Source organism: Agelaius tricolor, unplaced genomic scaffold (assembly GCF_023055355.1).
Source record: "Agelaius tricolor isolate 1412-34295 unplaced genomic scaffold, bAgeTri1.0.p SCAF_3, whole genome shotgun sequence".
In the NCBI taxonomy this organism is placed as follows: domain Eukaryota; kingdom Metazoa; phylum Chordata; class Aves; order Passeriformes; family Icteridae; genus Agelaius; species Agelaius tricolor.
In genome coordinates, this window is record NW_027269263.1 from 40423976 (window position 1) to 40436521 (window position 12546).

Consider the following 12546-nt stretch of genomic DNA (forward strand, 5'->3'; position numbering starts at 1 on the left):
TCTGTTACATCTTTTACTAGTGAGCCATAACCTGCTTACTTGTGGGAAAATGAGCTTGCCAGTCTACTAAGGAACTGGCTTACTACCTTCCCAGTCTTTGTGAGGTGTCTGCTCTTTGTTCCCAGGTGGTTGTCATGATGGATGCTGTTCAATGCAGGAAAAACAATAATTTAACACATACCGTAATACAGTGCAGTAGCCCAAAGTATGATGATACTAGCCAGAAAGGAAAGAAATCTTTTAAAACAGAAAACATTTAGTTTCTACAATAAAATAAATTTGACAAAGAAATAACTTGAGGACACAGACAGTGCAATTAAATGCTCTTTCTTTGGTCTTATATTTTCTCTGCAAAATAAGTAGAGGCAGAGGAGATAACCTGAAATAAGTAACTGATGGAGCAATGTAGCATGAAAAGGGCAGTAGTAAATTGCCTTGCGGGACTCAGCAATTTTCCCAACAAAATCAACTAATCCCTGGGCTCCTAATGTACATACACATAGGCATTTTATATATGTGTTTTTTGAAGATATCTATACACTTCCATAAGCATGAATATTATATTTAAGGTACTTTCTACAAAAATTCTTACTTTCTATTTGCTTCATGTAATTTCCATCTCAGTAAAGGTAATTGTTGAGAATATTAAGGCAATTTACGAGCACCTGTGGGCTCATAAATCTTACGTGCTTATCCTAGAGATGTATCTTCTATATATATACTATATCAGGTGGTTTCTATCATCCATCAATGTAAAATGTATCTATGGGTAAAAAAAAAAAAGATACCAAATCTAATCTTTGTCAAAGCAGACACTGGCCAACCCTGTAGTGATGGCAGCTTCTAGATGGTTCATTATAGAGGGTAGAATGGAGATGTGTAGTTTGTGAAAAAACTGACACTCCCTCAAGTTTCTCCCCTCCTATAGGTTTTTCAACGTCCTCAGGAAAAGAAATAGAAGCCTCATAAATTTATCCAACAGTTAGGTTTTAAGGAGAAGGTCAAATGTCCATATTGAGGTCCCAGTTATGGGTACTAGACTAGAAAGCAGTTCAGACTGTTTTGAGTTAGCAACGTGTTTTAGAATGTTAAAAGTGAACAACAGTTGACAATAATGAATTGTGCTTGGAGGAAGAATATTTCCATTTTGGGAAGAAGACTCAGAATGACTCTACATTAGCAGCTAAGCTCAGGGGTAAAGTTGTGATTGTGCTTGCTGGCTCTCCTCCAGCTCAGACCTTGAGAGGTCCTCCAGCTCAGGGTCTCTGCATGTACCCCAGCCGCTATCCTTCATGCACTCTATCAGGACCAAACAAGAGCTAAACTGATATAAACCTCTGAAATGCACAGACAATGGGCACAGGTCCTCAGCACCAACTCCACAAGCGTGCTCTTGCTGGGTTGCACTACTCAGTAATGCAGAAATAAATGACTGAGTTAGGTACTGAATCAGCTTTAGGGTGTGTGGCAGCAGCTCTGGCCATAGAGAGCAGGTACAGGCCTTCCCAGGAATTTTCCCTGTGGAATGCTGCAAGAAGCTGTGAAAAAGCTCAGAGAAAGAATTAAACCAATTCTTATCTCCACTTGTTGCACCTGTTGCTAAGCAAATGTGGAACATGTTATAGAAATTTGTTTGCCAAAGGGTGGTAGTGTTTTAGTTAGTTGACCAATGAGGTCAAAGTTATATCAGACAAGCTAGAAGAAGTTATGAGTTTCTTAAGAATATAGTAGGAATATAGTATAGAAGAATAAAGCAATGGTTCAGCCTTCTGCATGGTAGAGTCAGTGCTAATTACATCTGGGTCAGGGAGAACCCTGTGCCAACAAGGGTCCTCAGCTCCCAAGTCCCTGCCTCTTTCAGAAGGTGCTTGGGGCAAGCCTGGCCATCTAACTCAGGCTTCTCAAACTTAACACTGGAAGTGGACAATGAAAATACTCCTCTCTTCTTCCATCTATGTCTGTGATTACAAATGAGACTCCTACACGACTGAGAAGACCTTTCTCCATTAATTAACTAGATGAGTTGACCATGGTGAGTGGTTATACTGAATCTTTAAACCTCTTACAAATGATATATAATATAAGCAATCCCTATGCTTGGCCATTATTTAAATACTCATGCAAAATCTAGGATTACTTGATGTTTTTCTCTCTTTCATGAAGGCTTATAATGACCTTAAAAGCATTAACTCAATATGAGGTCAAGGAATTATTTTAGCTGTGAAATCAGTTGCTTAATAATGTTTCCTCAGAGTCAAGAAATCATGCAGGCTGTAAGGTTCAAGTAATTATTTCATTTTTCTGCCTACATATTCATGTATTTAACTACACTCTGCACAAATAGAGAAATGAGTTAACGAGAGATTTTCAGTACTTGGGTTTACAGTGTCCAAAACATACAGAGAAGCATGTATCTGCAAAATTAAACAGCTATTTCTGTAACTACTTAAGAGATCAAATGCTGTTTTAATGTCATATATCAGTATATCAGTTCTTACATAGTACAAGCAGGATCTCACGCTGGTTTATCATTACTTATTAATGGCTTGTCTTTGATTATATAGTAAGTCAATTAAACAAGTTTATAGGTTGCAGTAGGCAAAAGAGAATAAATTTGGGTTTAGCCATTATTTTTAATTGATAAAAAATTATTATGATTACAATTTTTTTTCTGATAAAACATTAAATATTTCATTAAAAATATTAGATTTTGACATTACTGTGATGCTGTCTGTCTTTTTTAATGTCAATTGAAATAGGGCAATGCATGGGTAAAATGGTTTGAAAAACTGCAAAATTGACAGAGTGTGTTCCTGCCTCATAATAAACAATTGTTGAATGATGTTTATTAAAATTGGCTCTCAAGTGACAGTTAATAAATGCACAGTTCTATTATGCATGCTAAATTCAGGATTCTGAAAACTTAAAAGCAAATAGATCAAAACCAACAGAGATAAAAAAGTCACAAAGACAAAATACAGCAACACCAGAAAGTGACAGGGAAATAATTCAGTCTTAAAAATTACTTATTATTTGGTAACTTGTAACAACAATTTTATAGAACTGAAAGAAGCAAATCAGAGTCTTTCTGATGTTGTAGATATGTGATTTCTCTAGTGCATATAGTTTGATCATATAGCAAAGAAATTCACATTACGAAATACCCTTCAAAAAACCAAAAACCCAAGTTTCCCTCTGTTTCTGATTTCAAATTATGAATAGTCATGGATAACAAATGCAGGACAAAAAAAAGGTGCAATAAAATTTAACTATTAATTTATGTTAATTAAAAACCTCCAATATTTCTTCAGTATTTGGAGAAATTAGACTACAAGCACTGTGTTTCACATGTACCCTGGCCATATCTGCACAGAATTGCAAAAATGCTGGATTTAATGGGCTTTGTGTCCTTAACTACAATCGCTCCATTGGCTCTTTGATGTTGCATGAGGTTGGTGTGATGATGGAAAGAGTTGCTTCAACCATGTATTTTCACCTCTGTTTCTAAAAGGTGAAGGGCAAAACTTTAAATCAAGGAGCAGTTTATCTTTAATTAAGAAAAACATAATTAGGCATTATCACATAATTGCTATTACTGATGGAGAAACTCATATTTTCACAACTAGTGACCCATGTCGTATTATGTCTCTGCTGTTTACTGCATAATAAATCTGTATTTGTGTTTGGCAGCTAGCCAGAAAAATTAAAAGGTAATCACCATGCTTCTCTGCAGTCTGGTCATCAAAATCTCTGACTTCACAGATGAGTAAATAACAAAGTCAAGTTGTGGTATCCTAACAGAAAACCTTTAGGAATAACTATATTTTTCTCCTCTGTCAAGACACCAAATGACACTTGAAACAACCGTATACAAAAAAATTTTGCAAAGCAAATGAGAAGAACTGTGCTATACACCTGGTGTTGAGTTAAAAAACAGTTTAATGTCTCAAGGCACCACCACGGTAGAATTTTATACCTGCAAGTAATCATCTAATACACTATTGTACAGTTAAGGTAATGTATTAATAAATAGCTTGTGCAATTTTGGGAAGCAATCTATAAAGGAATGTTAGATATACAATAGGCACATACTATAATACAAATAAAAACCAAAATTCCTAGAAAAAGCATGCTGAGCACCTCTTGGTATAGGTTGAGTTTCTTATTCTAAACACTATGTAAATCTTAACTTACAAAAGGTAAAACTGAAATCTTAGAGCAACTGCTTATTTAAACTGATTTTCCTGGGTATTTTCCTCTATGTCACAGGATTATTCTTAGGGACAGAGGACTCTGGTACTGGCTGTAAAGGGCTGTCTTGTTCGTTCAGTTGTGCGTTCAAGTTTTCAGAAGTTAGAAGAGAAGAATTAAAAACTATTTCACTTAAGTCTGATTTTATGGATACCAGGTGTGGTTCTTGAAAATTCAATGGTTCTTCTAACACCTGTGTATTTTCTCGTGTCATTCCCATATCTGATGGTGACTTTCGTTTCATTCTTGTGTACGATTTGTCCAAATTCTCCATGCCTTGGTCAGTTTTCTGAAATCGCCCAAAGAACCAGATGAAGAAACCAAACAAAGCAAAAGCCAGCAAACTTGGAATAAAAGCCAGGCATTTGACATCAAGGCTGGAGCCTGTGAACCTGCTGTGCAAGAACATGTCCCCTTCGGCATAGGTCCGGTTCGTCAAAGGGTTTGTGTTATTGGATCTCCACTCCCAAGATAACTTAGTTCTGTTAAGGTCTTTCAAGCTCTCTGAGTCCTTCACTGTGTAGATCTTCTGTCCAGGACCGATATATTGACCATATTCATGAGGTTTGTAAAATATTTGGTTCTTCCACATATTTAGATCCAAGATTAAAACAAGGAAGATAATTCCGTAGTTAAACCATTTGCCTGTTTGGAAAAAGAAAATTCTGTCATCTGATATATCCATTTTAGAAGCAGTACAAATGCCATTACACATAAAAGATACTCAGAGAAAAAAAAAGTTCATTTTTATTGATCTGTAAAGATTAATAAAATAAATAAATGTATAAATATAAAAAATAAAATTTAATAAATAAATTTCCACCACAGTCAGATTTATGCTAAATATTCCCTAGTATTTCACAATTAGGTCTGAACACAAAACAATTTTGTAGCACAAGCACAGAACTATTCAATTGACATTACAGTTTATAAGTGACCAGCTTATTAGATCACTAGGTGATGTGTTATAGAGCAATAAACCTAGAAAAAGCAATAATTTCACAGCTTTAAAAATATTCACATGGAAATTTTCCATAAAAAGGCCACATTTGACAGAACCATTTATATTCCAAAAAATACTGAAGTGACTGAGGTTCTTGAGGTTGGTAACTATAAGCATTTTAAGAGTATATACTTATGTTGTTTGATATACCAACCATGGAGTGCAGATATATTCAGGTATGGGCAATCAGAAAAACTGTGATTTATAGAATCACAGCGAGATTGTTGAGAAATAGCAAGGGCTGATTGTAGACTTCCAAGTCTAGCCTAGTTTTTTTATAATCTGTGTCAATGAATACACATAACAAATTATACTATTTTCACAGTCAAAGCGTATCTTACATTCTAGTTAGACATATGTTAAGATCTCACCTGTGCAGTGATGACTGCCATCACCCAAGAACCTGGCAAATCTACATGTCAGCATTAAGTGAAAATAAATACATGGAGGAATGTTTCTGCTGGTGATGAATGATCATGGTCTTTGCTGGAATCATATCTAAGTATGCTTCAAGTGAAAAAGAAAATGTATCATAGGATCTATCAAATTACTTAGGCTAGTGACTTGCACAGAATTAATGGATTCCAGTTCCTGAAAGTATGTGTGTTCAAACTGTCCAACCAGAATCCTTCAGGAGGGTAAGGAGACTAACTTCATGTATTCAGGAGTTATGTTTAATGGCTCTCTTCAGTTCAGATTAAATAGACTGAAAATAAACAAGAATATTTATTCTCTTGTTATTCTCTCATGTTGAACAGTCGTCACTGTTTGGAAACAAAACTGAACTGAAAAGACCTTGCAGACAATCCTATCACTCCTGAATAACTCCTCTATCAAAGTCAAGTTGGATGGCCCTTGAACAAACCAAGTTTGTAGAGGAAGGTGTAGAGGAAGGTATCCCTGCTCACATCAGAAGGGCTGGAACTAAATATCCCTTAGGATCCCTTCCAACTGAAACCATTCTATGATTTCTCCCTGTGATTTTGTCAATTTTATAATTGACATGTTAAAGAAAACTATCTTTTCAGACTATTAACACCACATTAAATAATATTTAACACCAAGAGACTGAAAGTGATGCTGAAGTATGAAATAATATAACAAACAATACAATGTAAATTGATGTTTCCTGTGGATGTTTGCCATTTATTTAATGTTTCTATTTTTCCCATCACATCTGTCTTTCAACAGAAAGACACAGGATTCACTGATCAATAGCTGTTGTCAAGCAGAATCTAGTAGCTGACTTCTTGTTTTTTTCCTCAGCTGGGCAATTAGATGACTCTTCTTTACCTTACCATCATTTCTTAGGACACAGTGATAATATCACTACTTTTCATACTTTCACTGTCTGAAAATGTTTTGAAAAAGGGTTCAGAAGTTATTTGATGCTGAGTCTTTGATAGAAAGATACACTGTTCCTGTCTCATAGAAAGCATGAACCTTAAACTCCCTCCCTCAGCTCCCAGTCAGAGCTAGGCAGGCAGAAACTAAGCCCTGAGCTCAGCTGCTGTGATTGTTGGGTCCATGTGGGCCATACAAACCACTTAAGTCCAGCATCCCATTTAGTGAGGATGAACTGCCACCTGTATGTCTAAATGGCAGCTAGCTGACTGAGAACAGCTGCTGTTCTATAGCAGATTTTCCTCAAAAATCCTTAAATTTATTCTCAGCCAAATTTTTCACCCTCTGCTTCACTGTTATGCTTGATGAGCTCTATAAATTTTCCTTTTCTTTTGAATACAATTGTCACCAGAACCAAAGGCTGTGTATGAGTAACGGTCTCACTATAACCATATATGAACACAAAGACATCTTTCTGCTCCTACTCAATAATCCCTTTATCCAAGGGCTGCATTAATGTCCTTAGAAACAAAATTACTGAGTTAGTGCTGTCTTGGGTACTTACAGAAAGTATTTACCTCTTTCTAGAATATCGTGTCCTCTGCCATCTATCCCTCTCCAAGACAGGTATTCACTGCTGTGGTAGCTAGCATGACAGTCAAAGAAGCCAACCCAGCCATCCTTCTAGATCTGTGATGTTTTGGAGCACAAAGATGTCATTGTGCTCATATATGGTTATACAGAGATTTAATATATTGCCCAACCTTTAAAATTAAAACTTAAATGTTTATAATGTATGTATATTAAATGATTGTCTATTGCAACTTAATTTTAGCATAATCATTTTCATAGCAAACTTTAAGTCATGTATCAAGCCTATATAGGAAATAAGCTAGGTAAATGAAAAGTCAATCATAACCTTTGATCTTGTGCATGAAGAAATTCAATTTTGTAAGTTTGCAAAGGATCATAACAAATGTATTATAAATGTATAGATATTAATTTTATTTTTAAAAATGTCAAGTTTCATTCCAGATAAAAAGTGACAAGGGAAAATGGAGCCCCACACTACAAAGTCATTTAACTTGTTTCTTACCCAGCTTCTGTAGGATTAGTATTACTGCTGCTTTAGGGCTGACCCTACTTCCATGAAATTTGTGTGGCAATACTGACATATACCTGACCCCAATTAGCCCTTCTTGGATGGAAAATGCTTTTTTCAAAGACAACATTTAAAATGGAAGGATGTAATAGGATAAACTCTCAAAGACTGGAAGGCTAGTAATCATTTCGTCAAACTGAAAAGAATTTTATCCAGTCTTCAATGAAGTTAACAATGAAGAAAGTCATGTGGGAAAACAGGTTGTGCCATTCAGCCATGCACTACTTGATTTGGTTAAAAACTTTATAACTTTCACAGCCCTGACCCTTTACATGCTGCACATAATATTTGGAAAGTTAGGAATCTGATTTGGTGTATTTGGAAACATCGTAAAGTACTGCAATTTGAAGCAACAAAGATCTTCCAAAATAAAAATTGGACCCAAGAGTGTTAGTGTCCTTGTCAGGCTGTGATGCAAAACATTACATGTTTTTATAGGCACTGTAGACTACAACCAGTATTTGGGGATGAAAATTCACTCCTGTTTTCTGACAAAGCATGTCTGTTGAAGAGGATTGTACTCTCCTGGCAGGAACACTCACCAGAAAGGAAACTTTGACACTCCATTTGTGGCAGCTTGGAGCTGCATCATAAGACCATGCTCTGAACATCAGCCTGTACAGAACTCTGCTTAGAAACAATCTCCCCGTGCTGCTGAAACTCAACAACTGTGCAGTGCACATGAATGCCAGGGGTCTTCTCATTTTGAAAGAAGTATGGATTTTCATTTTTCCCTTTTCCAGAAATTCACATATTTTCACCATCAAACAAGATTTTTGGGCAATCCTCCACACAACATTTGGAATATATCCCAATATTCCAAAACAGCTGCTGATTCTGGAGCAGTTTTATCTTTGTATGCCCACTCTGGAACAGACCATTCATTTCCCAACGAAAGGATCTCATGTAGAAGCTAGTCCTCAGGAACCTTACTGAGGTCAGGAGGTAATGTGAAAATTCTCCTTAATAAGGCTAGACACAAGCAGCCTCATGCTGTGCAACCACAGCCAGAGGCTAGTGTAGGACATGTTTGCTTTAGACTTCTATCTCAACTGTAATTTGTGTCTAAAACCACACAGACACTGCTGTAAAACATTTGAAATGTTCTTCCTATCTTCTGTCACATCAGTGTTATTAGCTAGATACATGCATACAGACAGACCACTCACAGCTGATCTAAGATGTTAATCCTCTGAGGTTCTTTCACGTCTGTGTGCGTGGACAGCTTTGGTTTTACCTCTAACCTTTCTATTTTTGCCCACAGACTCCCTTGGGCTACTCTGTGTAAGCTTGGGCTGAATCTCGATACGCTGTTGGTTTAACTCCACAAGCCAGCCATGCTGGTAACTCCACAGCTATGAGGGTGACAATTTCTCCTTTGGGTGGAAGGGTACTTGGGTCAAACACGTTACAAACAGCCAGAGAAATATCCCATTTCTTCTGATACCTAAATTGTAACATTTTCACTCTGAAAATTACCTGCATACTTGACAGTAGATGCTCTTGGATTTCCGATGCTGCCATTAAAGGGTACAAGGCAGGCCCCCTACCCAGTGTCTTTTAATCACAAAAGAAGCTGAATAAAATTTATTTTAAGTTTTACAAATTTCCCTGGGTATTATAGAAACTAGGATAGACTATGTATTTTCATAAACATCAGCCTAAAAAGGAAAACACACACTTTGCAATGAACCATCTGTCAAGGGAAATCCAGATGAGCTAAGCAGATGCAGGAATTCAAGTTTTTTTTCAATGTTCATAAAAAAAAGTGGCTATCAAAACAGAATGAAAATATTTAATACTCAGTAAGGAGTATTGCAAGGAGTTCCTAGCTGCAAAGAAATGAGAGTAAAATGAGGTACTCACTTACCAGTAAAAATAAGATAGCTTTTCACAATAAATTCAAAATTACACTGAAGAGTCAGAAGATGTTAATTCACTATTACTGTCAATAACATTAAGAAATCATAAGTCAGGACTAAGGAAGTATGTTATTAGTTTAAAGTACCATGGGTTAAAATAATATACCTTGTATAGTTGTATTTTTCTGCCTTTTTAGACACTGAATTATGCAGAAGCACATTTTAATTTTTTTTCTCTGCAATCATGATCTTAATTTTATGAAAGCTGAAATTCTCATTTACTCACTGTATTCAGGAGATAAGTCTTTAAGACAACATAATGAAAAAGAAGAAAAAGAAAAAGAAAAAGAAAAAGAAAAAGAAAAAGAAAAAGAAAAAGAAAAAGAAAAAGAAAAAGAAAAAGAAAAAGAAAAAGAAAAAGAAAAAAGAAAAAGAAAAAAGAAAAAGAAGAAAAAGCGCAACTGTCTTAAGACTTGTGACAAAGTCAGGAGAGCTGGCAACACATAGCATGTAACTGAAATTATTCATCCATATAGAACTTGCTCAAAGCCATCAAGGACAAACCAACAGAATGGTGGCTTGAAATCCTTGACTCCTTGGAATGTTGCTTTCCTTAGAGCTGCTCCTTTGTGGGACCATTGCTTATTAGAACAAACAATATTGAATAGGATTGCTTTTATTTATATCAATCAACAGTGTCTAAAACAGACTGTGTAAGAACTAATAAAGAATAAATTCTGCCAGGAAAAGGATGGCAAATGTTATTTCAGCCATGCCTTCTTTCTTCTTGCTACTTGGGAGAAAATGGTTTCCAATTTCTAAAAATTAGAGCACAAGTCATAGATTTACAGCCTGGATTTATCTATGTAGCTAGTACTAAAAGAAATGCTTTTCAGGCCTCAGTGTTCATTTCCTGCTTGTTACTTAAAAGAAGTCCTATGGTTAAATTTAACATTCTGGATTCTGTGTATTAAACAGGACTTAAATAAAGCTGGCTCCCTGTCGTTACCACTGTTCTACCCCCATGTCACCTGCTGCAGTTGCATTCATGTCCATCATTTGGATTATATTAATCTTGATTTTATATATATATATAAATATATATATAATTAGGGGTTTTTTTTTTCTTTTCAAATATTCTACACCTTGATTTGAGTAGATTATTCAAGTATCTGCACATCCAGACAGTTCACTAGAGCTTGCAAATTATCCAACATGATGCCCTAACCTAAGACAAGAACTGATGGCAAGAACAGATGGTTCAAGCAAAACTTACCCAAAGGGAGGTTCTTGTGCCATGTGTTATGGCTGTTTATTAGATCTCCTAAAGGGTGGTGTAGCTCTGAGATAAAACAGGCTCTCAGTAGACAGGATACGTGATGTGCAGTCAAATGGATTGATTTGTCTAGCGAATCTAATAAATGGATCTTGTTAATGCTGAGCAGGGAAAAATTTTCCTCAGCCCTCATTCATTATCTCATCCTCATTAAAAGAATGCCTTCTCACTAGAAAATCAGAAAGGATTCCAGTCGTCTCTGCAGAAGACTACAATGCATAAATATTGGTTTTATTTGGTTGGCCTGTTTTCAAACAGCAGCATTGCTACTGATAGCATTTCTGATCACTAATTTATGTTCTTTGCTCTTGTTTATTCTTTGATTATCCCTGATTATCATCTATGTCTCTGTCTCTTCTACAATTCAAAACTGTTCTTTGCTCTTCAATTCCTCTTCTATCACCCATTAATTATATGCCAAGGTTCTGTATCTGGTGACACAGCCCAACCTACCATGCCTCAGCCATTTTTCCTACTCCTCTGTGCATCCATTCCACTACTTTTCCTGATACAATGGAATAGCAGTCTGGCATCTGGGAACCTTGTGAGACTGAGCCCCTCCAAATTAATTCCCTACCTTGAGAAAAAGGAAAAAAAAATCATTTTTGCTATCCCTGAATTCCATACCTGTAATTCACATAAAATATCTGATGTTTAACTAATTTTTTTTCCTCTGCTCCTTTCTCTTTCTGCTCACTTGGGAGAGAAAAATGTGTTCATCATGTACACATAACATTTCCTTTCACCCTACACCTTCTAGTCACTGACTGGTCATCATTTATTTTATCCTGTTCCATAAACCACTAATGGCTCAAATGGTTGCCCTCAGATATGTACCAGCTCTTCTTTCTCCTCGTTAGCTGGCTGTTCTCTGTCAGCATTCCAGCAGGACACCTACCTTCAATTTTGAAAACTTTCTATCCCTCCATTTGTAATTCCTGCTGGCCCATTTGCCTTCCCTCTGTCAATAGCCAACAGGTACCTTCTGCACTATTTTTATCTTCTTTTCTGTTTTTTAATCTCATTTCTGCATTCTCTGCTGAAAACACTTCTTTCTGAGGCCTCATTCAGTCTGCCTCAGCTCAGTGCTGGTGTCATTCTTTTCTTGACACATTTTCTTCCCTCTGCTTCAGCTGTCTGCTGAGCTTGTGACTCACCTTCTAACTCTTGCCCTTATCTTTGTATCATCTCTGAATGCTCCTTTTGTCCCTGGTCTGCAGGAGTTTCTTTTGGCTTGTCCTTGGTTGCCCTCATCTATTTTATTTCTGTGTGGCGTCATGTGCTGTGACTTTTTATATTAGCAGTTAAAGACCCCTGCCAATTCACACCTGCATTCTTCTGTTATCCATTATTATCCATCTCTTCTCAATGTAGAGAGAGGAGCTATACTCCTTTTGTACAGCTTGAAGGTAAAACCAAAATATTTATCCCTATTTAACCTCCTTCTCTTTTTCATTCCCTACTGTTATTAAAATACTGACTCACAGTATGCAAGGATCAGGTACTTTTTATCTATGTGTATCATCCATTTCAATAACTGCAATTCTATTTTATTTGAGGTTATTTAACTGTCTGCTTCTCGTTAGAT

The 12546-nt window shown here is 36.2% G+C and overlaps 1 protein-coding gene across 3 annotated transcripts in view; it reads right to left on the reverse strand.

The window, feature by feature from the left end:
- Positions 1 to 3921: 3921 nt before the first annotated feature.
- The window catches only part of TMEM117 (transmembrane protein 117), a 178950-nt gene continuing 170325 nt past the window's right edge, over positions 3922 to 12546 (reverse strand). For all 3 annotated transcript variants that reach the window (XM_071423569.1, XM_071423567.1, XM_071423568.1), the window contains exon 8: positions 3922 to 4896. In XM_071423569.1, the coding sequence (XP_071279670.1) occupies positions 4259 to 4896 (638 nt within the window). In that variant the 3' untranslated portion in view covers positions 3922 to 4258. The remainder of the gene's footprint in view (positions 4897 to 12546) is intronic.